Here is a 14,785-nt window from a genome sequence, read left to right as displayed (position 1 = left end):
CTCTCTCTCTCTCTCTCTCTCTCTCTCTCTCTCTCTCTCTCTCCTCTTTCTCTCTCTCTTCCCATCCATCCTTCCCTCCCTCTCTCCTTGTCTCTCTCATAGAAAGTCTGCACCAAATGTGGGATTGAGACATCCAGCAGTCAGAAGCGGACTCTGTGGTTGTGTAAGATTTGCAGTGAACAGAGAGAGGTAGAGTATCTTGGGGGTCTCTGAGGGATAAGGGGGGCACCACTGTTTGCTCCTAGGGAGGGTTGCATCTCTGGAAGCCCCAACTAGGTGAAAGGTGGGATAGGGGCTGACCTTTCCCCCAGGTATTTGGCCAGGGGTCGGTGGGAGGGTGTACACCATCTGAGTATTTCAGTGAGGGAGCCTGAGCCACTGGCATTTTTTCCCAGCAGTCTGGCTCCCTGGCCACTGCCTACCACCCAGAGTGTCTTCTGCCTCCATCCTTCAGTAAAAGATGCATTCTTTATGGAAGGAGGGGGATCTGTGTCAGATGAGGAGCAGCTGGAGGAATGGGGATGGGGGGTGGTGTTTAACCTTGAGAAGAGAATACATTGTTGGGGAAGGAGTGAGATGGGACATGAGAGCTGACTTCAAGTATTTGAAGGGTAGTCCCTACCCCAGAGGGCAGAACCAGAAGTGGTGGTGGAGGGGGAGGAGTTGTAGAAAGATCAGTTTAGGCTTGATATGGGGGGGGGGAACTTCCTGGCAGAGAGAATTGTCCCAAATGAATTGGGCTGCCTCAGAAGGTGGTTGGTTGAAGATCTCTTTGGATATGGTCAAGCAGATACCACTCACTCATTGGGTATGTTAGAGTGGGGATTCCTTGGGTTGGACTCAGTGACCACCAAGGTCCCTCCCAAGTCTCTGCATCTGTCATGCTAGTTATTGGCTTGAGGAGCAAAGAAATGGGATGGACAGACTGACTTGAGGATTTCAAGGCAGCCATGGCCTTAGACCCAGTGATGGCTCAGGGAATTGTTCTTAGGGTGCCACACTGACTGAACCCCGATGTGGTCCCTCTCCCTCAGTACAGAGGCATTCTTTCCCAGGGAGTGGACAGATTAGGCCCAAACACACATTCTCACTGAGAGCATCTCAGGGACAGGCATACCTCAGCTTCCCTGAAGGCATCTCCAGAAGAGCAGTCAAGAAAATTCATAAATACATATGCCTGAGGGTCGTGCTGAGCGCCCCCTAGGAGGCCTGCCGCAAAGGCTCACTTGGCATCCCTCGTTCTTCCAGGTGCAGTTTTCTGCAACCTGCAGAGTATTGCAGCTGTTTTTGGTTTTTGTTTCGAGAATACACCAGCTGTGCTCCTACTTCCTGATTCTCCTAGGGATCTTGGGTACTTCAGTCAGCCTTGAAGACGCCGCTTCCCACAGACCATGTTCATCCCCTGCTGTTCTCTTCCTCACGTTTAGCTTCCTTATCTGTAAAATGGGGATAATAATAGCACTTACCTCCCAGGGTTGTAGTGAAGATTAATGAGATCATATTTGTAAAGCAGGTTGCAAACCTTAAAGCTCTATGTAAACACTAGCTGCTATTATTTCTTTTTCTGTGCCCAGCTATGATTCCCTCCATTCTCCCACCTCCGGTGGCATGAGGGCTGAAACAACAAGGCTGTACTTGGGGACTCCAAAGCCTAAGGCCCCTAGGGCTGTATTCTTGGCTCTCCAAAGCATCAGGGTGGTGCTAAATAAATAATTAATATGGTGTTAAATAAATAATAAATTTATTTATTAAAGTCAGGAAAGCTTTATTTCAAATCAGGCCCCAGACACTCACTAGCTGTACGACCCTGGTCAAGTCACCTCACCTCTGTGAACAGTGCCTCAGTTCCTCCAGCTATAAAAAAGGGAATAATAATCATAGCACCTCCCCTCTAGGATTGTCGTGAGAATCAAATGATATAGTATTTGCAAAGCACTTGGCATAGTGCCTGGCATATAATGCTTAATTTTTTCTTCCTTCCTTTTCTCCCTCTTTCCTTTTTTTCTTTATTCCCTCCCTTTGCTCTCTCCCTCCCTCCCTCTGCTCCCTTTCTCCTTCTCCTTTCATTTCTTCCTTCCTCCTCCCTCCCTTCCTCCCTTCGCTCCCATTCTCCCTCCCTTCTTCCCTCTCTCCTCCCTCCCTCTCTCCCTCCTTTTGCTCCCTTTCTGCCTCCTTTTCTCCTTTCTTCCTCCCTCTCTCCCTCCCTCCTTCCTCCCTCCCTTCCTCCCCCTCTTTCTCTCACCACCTTTCTTTCTTCCTACACCACTTAAACCACTTGGTAGACTCCTCCACCCCAGGGGACCTGGCCTGTTGTGAAGTACAAAGTTGCCACATCCTCTTCATGGCTCTAGCTGAGAGAATAACGTTAATGATGCAATTACATGACACTTTGGAGTTTCAAAACCCGCCCCTTCACATTTCCTCTTTTCTTTGTCCTCAACAGTCATCATGGCAATGTTATAATGAAGAGTCTGGGGGTTTTGTCCTTAGGTCCTCAGTGCTTGCGTTGATCGACTTATTATTATTATTTGCCTTTTTGGAGGGTTAAGTAACTTGAGGTTAAGTAAATTGAGTTTAAGTAACTTGCCCAAGGTTACATGGCTAGTTTGGTTTTTTTTTGGTGTGTGGGTGTTAAGTGTCTGAGGCCAGAATGGAACTCAGGTCCTCCTGACTCCCAGGGCCGGGCGCTTTACTCACTCAGCCACCTAGCTGCCCTGATCGACTTATTATTGACTGATTGGACTAAGTGATCTCTAAGGCCTTTGAACTCTAGCTCCTGTGAGTAAATAAGCCAAACAGAGAGATTAGCCGAGTAGTCCAGAATCACACAGTTAATCAGTGGCCAGAACCCAGGCTTCTCTATTTTACCTAAAATAAAATTACTGATAGCACTTTCATTTTCAAATATATTCTCCTCTCCTCCCCAGTCCCACCCTTATTCAGAGAGAAATTTACAGAATCTTGAGGCCCCGATTTTGGCCAATCCACCAGCGTCATTCTGACTGACTGTTCCCTTTAAATATGCTAGTTCTAAAGCCAACCTTGGAAAAGAGTCTTCAACAAAGAAAAAGAAAATGAGAAAAAGAGGGAGGAAAAGTCAGTTGGGCAAAACCAACCAAGGCATCTCAATGAAATCTGTGGGGATGTGCCGTCTTCTCATGGTGCCCCACTTTGCCAAAAAGAGAAAGGCATGAATTTTTTCAGCTCTTCTTCAGGACCAATCTTGGCCATCATCATTAGATGGCATTGTTTTTTGTTTATTTATTTATTTTAGAACCAAGCTTTTTCTGCCTTGATTTTCTAGCCAAGTGTTCTCTCCTCACTACCATGTAAGATGATATCATGTTCCAACAGAGCTATCCACAAGTGGAATGGGCTGTCTTGAGAGGTAATGAGTTCACTGTTACTGAAAGAATCCAAGCAGAGGCTGGATGAAAATAAATACCAACAGCAACACTAACTGCCATTTATGTAGGACTCCTGAAAGTTTGCTAAGCATTTTCACATACGTTATCTCATTGGATCCCCACAACAACCCTGGGAGGTAGGTGTTGTGATTTTTCCTATTTTTACAAATGAGGAAACCGAGGCATGGAGTGGCTAATGACTTGTACAGAGTCAGACACCTAGTATTTCAGTCAGGATTTGAACCCAAGTCCAAATTCTGTGCTCAGTTCACTGTACCACCTAGCTGATAAGTGGATGACCACTCATCAGAGATATGGTAGAATGGACCTTTGGCCCAGTAATGGTGGCACTACATGGCTACTGAGGTCCTTTCTGACCATTGAGATTCGGGTGATTTTGTGACGCCCTACAAAACATAAAGAAAATAAATTATATTGCAATGTAATTTTCAAAATATTTTAAAAAGCAAGTTCATAGACTCTAGGTTAAAATATAAAACCTGTTCCACGATAAAACATAAAACCCACAATCTGGTGTTTAAAGCTCTTCCCGATGTGGCTTTCTCTCCCCATTCTATGTTCCAAACACACTGGCTTACATACTGTTCCTTCTAACTTTTCCATCTCCTGCTTCCTTGCCTTTGCCTTGGCTGTCCCCTATGCCTGGCTTGCACTAACTACCTCTTCTTCCTCATGACTCAGAATCTATATGTCCCTTCCAGGTTCCACCTCCTAGAGGAAGCCTTTCCAACCCCCGCTCTCATACGAATGTAACTTTTCTGGGCCTCAGTTTCCTTCCTCTATAAAAGAATTGAACTAAATGGCTTCTGGGACTCCTTTAGCTCTCTCCCTGAGGCTCTGCATGTATGACCTCATGATTAACTCTTGGCCCTCCACTTCCTAGTGTGCACCTGATTCCATTTTGTTGTTGCTGTCCAGTGCTTCAGTTGTGTCCAACTCTTCACCCAGATTCAGAGTAAGCATTTACTAAGTGGTCTTTGGCCAGTGAGCCCTGCTCTCTGGGAAGCTGAGGCTGGTGGATTGCTTAAGCTTCGCAGTTCTGAGACCCTTAGAAGGGAAGCCTCCAGCTAAGGACAGGTGAACCAGGCCAGGTGGGAAACTCCCTACCTGATCAGAGTGGGGCCTGCCCAGAAACAGGCTGGGCACTTCCAGCTGGGGCAAGATAGAAAGACCCACTCCCTATTGATTTATTTTTTATAAGACTCAGTCTTTAATGATAAATGGCCCCTCTCTATGTTCAACCAGATTATTAAAAGCCATATTAAAAAGAGTTAAATGGTTAACCATCAACCAGGTAAACTAGGTTAAAAACAAAACAGAAAAAGAATAAACAATAAAATCTAAAACAAATTCAAATAAATAAATGCCCTTTGGTGGAGAGATTGACTCAATGTGCAATCCTATGAAATTCTAGGGAGACTGGGAATTTTTTTTTTTAACTTCTATATCTCTACTGCTTAACTCACCGTCTTCCTCCCCATGTAGGTGTTAAATAAATGCCCTTGGGATTAAATTGAAATTCTTTCACTGTAGCTTTGCTTTCTCAGGTTCTCAGAGGTTTTTGCACTTCTGGAGTCCCCTTTTAAAATGCAAATGATTGGAAGAGGGATCAAAGCTTGAGCTGTTCTCCACTAACACCTTAGTGAGATTGGTTAACCATAGGCAGAGAGCAAGAATTGAGGAGAGAGGATGCTAGGAGAGGGGCCTGAAAAGGTGACTGTAAGAGACTGCCCTGCCTGCATCCACCTACCATGCTATGCCCCATGCTGTCCCACTCTCCATGCCATCCTTGGGGATTGAATATAATCTATAGAATTTCACAACAATATCAATAATAATGAACATCGCTATGGTGCCTACTATGTGCCAGGCACTGTGACAAGCATTTTACAAATATAATCCTATTTGATCTCTGGGAGGTAGGTGCTATTTTGTTGTTATGGTGGTTGATGTTATTGAGTTATTTTCAGTTATGTCCAACCCTTTGTGACCCCATTTGGGGTTTTCTTGGCAAAGATACTGGAGTGGTTTGCCATTTCCCTCTCTAGTTCATTTGACAGATGAGGAAACTGAGGCAACCAGGTTAAGTGACTTGCCTAGGATCACACAGCTAGTAAGTAAGACCAGATTTGAACTAAAGTATAGGAGTCTTCCTGACTCCAGCCTGATGATCTTGCCATTATTATGCCCATTTTATAGTTGAAAAAATGAGGTGAACAAGGGTCAAATGATTTGTCCAAGGTCCCATAGCTAATAAGTATCAGTGGCTGGATTTGAACTCAGGTCTTCCTGACTCTAGGTCCCACCTGCTAGGTAATAATATAACAATGCAAATATATAAGGTAATAATAGGTAATATAAAGTAATAATATAAGAATATAAGTTTCTTAAGGTCAGTGACTGTTGGAGATTCCCTCTATATATGCTGGGGTTTGTAACTTATACTCTTATAGAGCTCCCTGGGACGATGAAAGGTTTAGTGACTTGCCCAGGGTCACACAGTCAGTATATGTCAGAGGTGAGACTTGAACCCATGTGTTCCTGATAAAGCTCCAATTTCTATGCTATACCAGGCTTGGACTTTGGACCTTGTGTAATTAATAGTAGGCAATTAATGAGTGCTTTTTTTTTAGATGGATTCTATTGAGTGACTGGCCATTCTGAGAAAGAACATGACCTGATCCTTATTCACGAGGTATACCCATCTTCTATGATGTGCTAATGCCTTAAAAAAAATCCATAAGAAAGCCGAGGGAGATGTAAAAGAAATTTTTGTAAATGCCAAGAACCTACGGGTCTGTGTCTTGCCGCTGGTTTGCCCTGTGGCCTGGCTAATTTGGATTTGGAGAGGCCAGAATGAGTTTGCTTTCTCAACTGGGCAGAGACAATGTCTCTTTTGTGCATGGGTGTTCCACTCTACTAAGCCCGACATATTGTATGAGTCTGCTGCACATACCTCGGTGCTGTGCGGCTGGTGGCGTGTTTGTGTGTATTGAAGCCGATCTATTCCTCTTGTCTACTTTCTTTTCCATGACAGGGTAATTGGGTTTTTTAAATGCCTTTTTAAAAAAAAAATCTAATCAAAAAGTAGAGATAACTCAACAGAAGAGAACATTTTAAAATGTCAGATTCTAAGTGCTACATGTGGATGTTTCTGTGATAAAAATTCGGAGCTATGACCCCCAGCAACAGCCAAGTCCTAAGCGGAGGAACTTAAATTTCTGATGAAAACCCTTATGATTAGTCTGCCAAGGCGTCTTATCTCCCTTTCCTCTTGGCTCTTCAGTACTGGCATCTCCTGGAGTAATTATGAGCATTCCTCACTCCCTTCCCCCCCAAGAAAATGGATCTTGAGCTGTGGAAGTCCCCAGGGTAGCCAGCTTGGCACTGGACTCATCCTTCAGGTACAGCATGAGTGAGACCCAGGCAAGTCCCCCATATCCAGCTCTGCCTGGGAGCTTACCTTGGCAAGTTTAGGATAGAGCCGTGACTCTGAAGGAAGTGGCTCTGGGTTTGAATCCTGTCCTTGATGCTTATTCCCTGTGTGAACTTGGGTAAGTCACCCAACCTCCTCCAGCCTCAGTATGCTCATCGGTCAGATAGGTGGACTAGGACTAGATCACCTCTGAGATTCCTCCTGACTCTAGGGCTAAGATCTCATGAGCCTAATGAGGAAAGTTATTTGGGAGAGCCACATGTACCACAGACCAGGCGTGGGGCAAGTGGTAGGTGACCACACCAGGGGACATGCCATTGAATGTGACAGTGACAGAAACCCAGGGGTACTAGTCCAGAACCTCTTCTGGAGAAGCAACCATGCTTCCTATTTTTACTAACGATTCTTGCCTTTTAAGAGTATAGTTTAATGTGGTACAATGGGAAGGAAGCCAGCCTCAGAGGCAGGGTTCAAATCTTGCCTCTGATACAAACTGGCTGTGTGAACCTGGGAAATTCTTAGTGCCACAGGAAATTCCAAGACTAGAAATTGCTGAGAAGGTGCCAACCTGCATTGGTATAGGGAGAGTCTTCATTGAGAGCTCCTTAACCTAGTGAAATCACAGACCCATTCTCATCCCTAACCCATTCTTGCTAATTACTGTTGCTTTCATTTTGTTTGGTTTTGTTTTTGCTACTGAAGGACCATGAGCTATTAGGTTCTCTACATTCAGCACCCTGAGACAAAGGGCCAGTTGCTCTGCCCTAGTTATGGCTTCGTTATTCATGCAGTTTTCTTTGTATCTTTCTCCCTTCGTGTGTGTGTGTGTGTGTGTGTGTTTAAGGAAGAATTGTGAGAACATGTGGGAACTGGTCTGTCATCAGTCTCAACAACTTTCATTTGTCTCTGAGTCCTTAATCTCTATTAACTAAAAAATAAAATAAGTTCAGTTGTAAAGGCACTGAATGAATGAAAAAGCATTTACTCAGGGCATAATCTAGAGCAGACACTGGACTAAGTGCTGAGAATATGAACACAAGTAAGCAAGACAGTCCTAGCCCTCACTTACATTTTAATAGAGAAAGATAACATAGAGAGAGAAGCAAGAACTAAAGAGGAAAGGTATGAGCTCATTGGCATGGGTTGGCAGTGTCCATGGCTGGGAAGTGTACCGTGGGCTGAGAAAGGCTGGATTGGATGAAAGCTCATGAATCAGAGTTCAAGTACCAGTGAGAGGAAGAGAAAGCCAAAGTGCAGGTGGGTGTGAATTGGAGATGACCATGAAGGTTATGCAGCAAATAATGGCAAAGTAAATTGAAATCTAGAATTTTCTAGAATTTATCTCTTTCACCAATTTTTTGAGTTTCTGACAAGTGCTGCTTAAAGCCAAGGACTGCTGTGAGTGAGGCAGTCTGACTGTGCCTAGAGATTCAGGGGGCAAAAGATTTGTGATGCAAGATGAAGAAAGATTTGCAAGTAATTGAAAGATGTGACAGAAAATGTGTACTTCAATTTTCCTTTCCCTTTCAAGCTTAGGTTAGGGGTTTGGTGCTTCCATTCTTTAAGATTAAGGGACAAGGACAAGGCAGTTATAGAATCAGCTCACTCACTCCTGGTCTCTCTTCTCACATGCTATGTTCCAGGCACTGTGCTAAGTGCTAGGGGTACAAAGAAAGGTAAAAAGACAATCCCTGTCCTCACACTGCTCACAGTCTAATGGGGGAGATAGCTTGCAAACAACTATGTACAAACAAAATATAGACAGGATAAATTGGGGATGAGCACAGAGGGAAGGCACTAGAGTTAAGAAGAATCAGGAATGATTTCCTGTAGAAGGTGGGATTTTATCTGGATCTTGAAGGAAGACTGGAAAGCTAAGAGGTAGAGATATGAGATAAAGAGAGAGAGAGCATTCTAGGCATGGGAGACAGCCAATGACACTGCCCAGAGTTGGAGATGGAGTGTCGTGTAAGGATCAACAAGCAGGTCAGGTTCACTGGATGACGCAGCAGAAAGTACCTTGTGAAATTTATTAGCTCTGGACCCCCAGTCCAGGGAAAGTAGGAAGATTTGTAGGCGTATGAGGAAAGTTAGTGGGGAGGACTATCGGGAAGAGGTAAAGGTGTGAGTGCTGATCAGCTCCCCTCCCAGAAAGTTCCTGTAACGCCTCAGATGGAGTTCTTCCTTTGCCCTAGAAGGGATAAAGCCAAGGACCTTTCCAGGGGGGCTAGAGGCACAAAAAGGGCAAACAACAGTATTTAAAGGGACCCTCAGATTCTTATTCTTCAGATCATCAGCCCCTAACTTGCTTCTTTGGTAAGCTCAGAATCTTGTCTTTTCTTAAAGTGTGGTCCAGGTCACTGTGGGAGGATGATGCTTCCAGCCCATCTTCAGTCACTCAGGCCCTTTGAGCTGTTGTTTTCCCATAGTAGTACTAGGGGACAGGCAGTGTCAAGCTCACTCTTTCACTTGATTTTCTTTTCTTTTTTTGCTTTTTGGACAGGGGAAGGCAGGACAATTGGGGTTAAGTGACTTGCCCAAGGTCACGCAGCTAGTTGTGTTAAGTGTTTGAGGCTGCATTTGAACTCAGGTCCTCCTGACTCCAGGGCTGGTACTCTATTCACTGTGCCACCTAGCCGCCCCTTGGTTTTCTTTTCTATAGGACTGGTCATGGTTGGGGTGCTGTCTGGGGCCACAGGGACAACTTGAGGCTAACTGATCCCCCCATGGGAAATGAACCCATGATCTCAGCACTGTGCCTCAGTCAGCTGAGCTAACCAACCACAGACAAGGGAAAATGCATATAAATATAAGCAATAGACTGATCCAGATTCCCCTAGCCCAGGGGTGGGGAACTTGTGGCCTCCAGGCCACATGTGGCCCTCTAGGTTCTCAAGTGCGGCCCTTTGACTGAATCCAAACTTCACAAAACAAATCCCCTTAATAAAAGGATTTGTTCTGTAAAACTTGGACTTAGTCAAAGGGCCGCACTTAAGGACCTGGAGGGTCACATGTGGCCTCAAGGACACAGGTTCCCCACCCCTGCCCTAGTCAGTCCCGTCTGTACTGAACTAATGCAGCAGGGGGAGTGTGCTACATATGGGAAAGCCTTCTCCACTGAGTGAGTGCAGGCTTTGGGATCAGCAGCTCTACTTTCTTACCTGTGTGGCCATTGGAAAGTCACTTAGTGTCGAACCTCAGTTCCGTCTTCTGTAAAAGGCAGGGGTTGGATTCCAAATGAGGGTGGTTCCAGCCTCTAGTTCTGAAGTGTGTTATGATTTCAGTAGATGGTAAGATCCTCAGGGATAGCAACTATTTCAGATTTGTTCACAGAGGACGCAGTGTATATACTGCAGGCACTTAGGTGCATCCTGATTAATTACTTGAGAAATCTATGCTCTAGATGGTTGCTGAGGGGCCGCAGTGCATAGAGTGCGCTGAACTTGGAATGAGGAAGACTCGAATTCCAATTGTTCCTCAGATGTTCCTCAGCTGTATGACCCTGGTCAATTCTCTCAGCTCTTAGTTTCCTCATCTGTAAAATGGGGATTCCCATAGCACTTTCCTTAACACAGTCATTGAAAGGGTCAAATGAGATAGCAATAATAATAGTAATAATTAACATTTATATAAGCACTTTAAGGTTTGTAAAGAGCTGAGACATTTTGTAAACCTTGAATGTAAAAATACCAGCTGTTATTAAAAAAAAATTATACTGTGGCATTATTCATGATCCTATGATTGATGGAAGCGATTGGAGTAATGGCATGGAATTAGTTCTGGAAGATTCCACAGAGGAGCTGAATCTGGGACAAGATTTTAAAGGCATTTGGGTCTTTTTTCCTCTGTGAAGTTGATTGGCCCCACAGGCCAATCAGGGGATGTGACTACATGGTTATTCATATGACAAAGACCCCAGGGTTTTGGATGATGCTGATGAAGCTCCACATGAGTCATTGGTGGGACCTGGCAGCTGGAAAAGGCCACGTAAGCTGAGGCCTCCTTGAGCATCCAAGACTGAAGAGGCGATGTTCTGTTCTCTCCTCGGGACAGACCACATCTGGAACAGTGGTGGATGGGGGCACATCTGTGTCTCCAGAGGAGGTTAACCAAGGATGCTGAAGGACTTAGAAAGCAGTTCCTTGTGGGTAGGGATTGTTTCGTTCTGTGTGTTAATATCTCCAGTGCCTAACACATAACCCATGCTTAATGTATATCAAGTGAGACAGACTTACATGGCTTGGAAACCAAGTTACAGGGAGGGGGAATGTTAAATTGGGAAAGATTTAGATGGGACAGACAGGATCACTATTTTTGAGTATCTGAAGAGCTATTGAGAAAGATTAAGGCTTGTCCAGTGTGCTTCCGGAGTGCAAAATTAGGACTAATGGATAGAAATTAGAGAGAGGGAGACTTTTGCTCATTGGAAGAGTTGTTCAAAGCAAAAGGTAAGCCTTGCAAGGTAACAGTTCCTCAGTAAAGGAGATATGCCTCAGGCAAGGAGCTGGACTATGGCTTCTGAAGCACTTCAGATCTGATACGGCCCCCTTACAAACCACTGAGCTAACCAACCTCGGATTCCACTCCACTCCTCAAACTGAAACTAAATACATAGGAGCTATGTAGTTCTACCCTAGCAGGGAGTGTGGAGCATTTGGAGCAAAGTAGGAAGAATTTAGTCCTAGTGGCATTAAGCCTGATGTGTCATTTGAAGGAGGGAAGGTCCTTGCTTTCGTGGAGAGGCTGGGAAGGCTATGTCAGGTGGAGAGGACAGCACAGATGCAGAGTCAGAGAAGAGACAGAATGATATGGCTCCTATGTACAAATCATTGTGCTGAGTACTAGGGAAGCTCAAAGGCTTAGCTAAGGCACATCCCCTTCCCTCATAGTGCTTACAGCCTAATAATAGGGGAATCACTAACCCATGCGGGTAATTTGTGCTACCCAGTATATATGAGATATATATATATATATATATATATATATATATCAATATATATATATCATCATAATAATGACTTGGGGGTGGGCATGGAAACAAACAGTATAATTAAGCACCTACTGTGTGCCAGGCTCTGTGCTTTATAATCATTATCTCATTTTGTCCTCATCAAAACAACCCTGTGAGGTAGGTACTATTATTATTTTACAGTTGAGGAAACTGAGGCAGACAGAGGTCACGTGACTTGCTCAGGGGCAAACAGCTGGTAAGTGTCTTCACTTGAACACAGATCTTCCTGACTCTAGGCCCAGTGCTCTATCTATCCATTGTTTCACTTGTTTCTTCCTATGGAGGGCCAAAACAAAGTGCAATGTGAGTTTGAGACAGAAGACTGTTGCTGAGGTAGCAGGGAAGACTTCCTGGATGAAGCATCATTTCATAGGGAAATAGCATTGGAAGAAACCTTGGAGATCACCTGCTCTAACCCACTCATTTTATAATAGAAGATCTCAAACCCAGTGAAGGTTGAAAAGTGACTCAACCAAAGTCACACAGAAAATAGCAGAATCAGAATTTGAACCCAGCACTCATTACCCTTCATCATGTTGTTGCTAATTTGAGCTGGACTTTAATGGATGGGTAGGAAATTATAGAGAGGGAAGGAAGAACATGTCAGGAAGAGGGAATGGTCTGAGCAAAGGCATGGAGGTGGAAAAATAGTGGTGCTTCCTTTTTCTTCCAAACTCTGGTAGAACATGTACTTGGCTGCCATTTGGAACATCTCAAATGGACTTGTAACTGAGTTTGTGGTTTGTGGTCTTACCTATGCAAGAGCTCTGTCAGCTCCCGGAGGATAGAGACATCTATGTCCCCCACAGTGGTTGGTGGAGTGTCCCATACCTTGTGGGTGTTCAAAGAATGGGTGGTGGTCCGTTTGTCAGATGAGAAATTATAGAAGGAGAAAGTTCTTTGCTGAATTTAAAGTGCTATATGAGAGACATGGTACAGTGGAAAGAATGCTGAGGTCACTGGTCCTATGGAAAGAGCACTGGCTATAGTCATATGACCTGGATTCGAATCTCACCTTGGATGCTTACTGCCCATGTGTAAATCGCTTCCCCTCCCAGGCCTCAGTTTTCTCATGTGTCAAATGAAAGGGTTGGACAAGATGACCTTTGAGGTCCCTTCTATATCTGTTATTGGATGGGTTGGAATCCCAATTCTGACACCTATGTGACTTTGGACAAGTTAACCTTTCTAAGACTCAGTTTGCTCATCTGTTGGGTTAGACTAGATGACTTTTATTTAATCTTCCAGTCAGTAAGCTATGTACTGTGCTAGAGAGCAGCACTGCTGGGTCAAAGGGTATGCTCTTTGGACATTTGGACATTCCACTGACTGGGGAACCCTGTACCTCCTCCATAACTATGGGGTATTCTTTTTTTTTTTTAAAGCAATTGGGGTTAAGTAACTTGCTCAAGGTTACACGGCCAGTTATTTCTGGGTGTGGTGCTAAGTATCTGAGCCTGGAATTGATCCCCAGGTCATCCCGGCACTGGGGCCGGTGCTTTTACTTGCTGAGCCACTTGGCCACCCCTGGGGTATTCTTTTGATACCAAAGGAAGAGGCCAAGGCTCTCCAGACTACTTATAAGTTTATTCAATCATTATAAAAGCCAGACAGTTTAGTGGATCCCTGCAAAAGAATGCCCAAAATACCCATGGTAATTATAGAAAACAGACAAAGAGAGGAGGAGCTAGAGAGTGCATCCCTACTGATTGGTGGATATTTTTGGTTTTCTGCTTAGTAATGAGATTGAACGTTAAGCCAACGTCACACCCAAACAAGTACCAATCACATATGGGTCACAATATTCTTGTTATGGCTTTCATGGATCATAGTATCTTAAGTTATGACTCAGTGTCTAAGTTATGATTTAGTATCAAAGGTATGATTTTTAACAGGTCACCATGTCCGGACTTCCACCTTTCACAGAGTTTAAGTTTTTTGGCTTTTCATTTATTACTGTATTTTATGGCTTTTCCCCCAATCGGGACTCCATGGACATAGTTCCAAATTGTTCTCCAGAATAGTTGGATCTCTTCACAACTCTACCAACAGTGCTTTAGTGTACCTATTTTCCCTCATCCCCTCCAGCATTTATTATTTCTTATAGGTGTGAGGTGGTACCTCATAGTTGCTTTAATTTGCATTTCTCCAATTAATAGTGATTTAGATTATTTTTTTCTTGGGTTACTGATATCTTTGATTCCTTCTGGAAACTGCCTGTTCATATCCCTTGACAATTTATTGATTGAGGAATGGCTCTTATATTTACAAATTTGATTTGGTTCTCTATATATTTGAAAAATGAAACCTTTATCAGAGAAACTTGCTGTAAAAAGTTTTGATATGATTTCATTGTCTATGGTACCTTTTATCAGGATGTAGTTTTCCTGATTATCTCTTAATTAGTTCTATTTTTGCTTCTGCTTTGTCTGAGATCATGACTGCTATCCCTTTTTTACTTCAGCTGAAGCATATTAGATTCTACTCCAGCCCTTTATTTTAACTCTTTGTGTGTCTTTCTGTTTTAAGCATGTCTCTGTTAAACAATATGTTGTTGGATTCTGGTTTCCAAGCCATTCTGCTGTCTGCTTCCATTTCATGGGTGAGCTTATCCCCTTCACATTTGTAGTTATGATTACTAACTGTGCATTTCCATCCATACCATTTTCTTATGTATATTCTTCTCTCACTCTCTTTATCCTGTTTCTCCTCAAAAGTCTATTTTGCTTCTAACCACTGCCTCCCTTAATCTACTCTCCCTTTTAACATCCCTGCCACCTTTCTCCTATCTCCTTCCCTTCCAGTTTCCCTTTTGGGTAAGACAGATTTCTATGTACAACTGAGTGTTGGTATATACATATACATACATGTATATATACACACATCTACACACATAGATTTATATATATT

The 14,785-nt window shown here is 43.7% G+C and overlaps 1 protein-coding gene across 4 annotated transcripts in view; it reads left to right on the top strand.

Moving 5' to 3' along the window:
* RPH3AL (rabphilin 3A like (without C2 domains)) overlaps positions 1 to 14,785 on the top strand; it is a 173,766-nt gene that overhangs the window by 74,104 nt on the left and 84,877 nt on the right. For 3 of the 4 annotated variants that reach the window (XM_069089700.1, XM_069089702.1, XM_069089699.1), the window contains exon 5: positions 103 to 189. The exons of the other annotated variant lie outside the window; for it this stretch is intronic. In XM_069089700.1, coding sequence (XP_068945801.1) covers positions 103 to 189 — 87 coding nt within the window. The remainder of the gene's footprint in view (positions 1 to 102; positions 190 to 14,785) is intronic. 4 annotated transcript variants of the gene reach the window in all.

This window comes from Petaurus breviceps, unplaced genomic scaffold (genome assembly GCF_028583685.1).
Source record: "Petaurus breviceps papuanus isolate PSGF00001 unplaced genomic scaffold, PetGlider_PUasm1.0 186, whole genome shotgun sequence".
Lineage (NCBI taxonomy): Eukaryota > Metazoa > Chordata > Mammalia > Diprotodontia > Petauridae > Petaurus > Petaurus breviceps.
The sequence above is the reverse complement of the archived record's forward strand: the minus strand, read 5'-3'. Positions and strand labels throughout refer to the sequence as shown.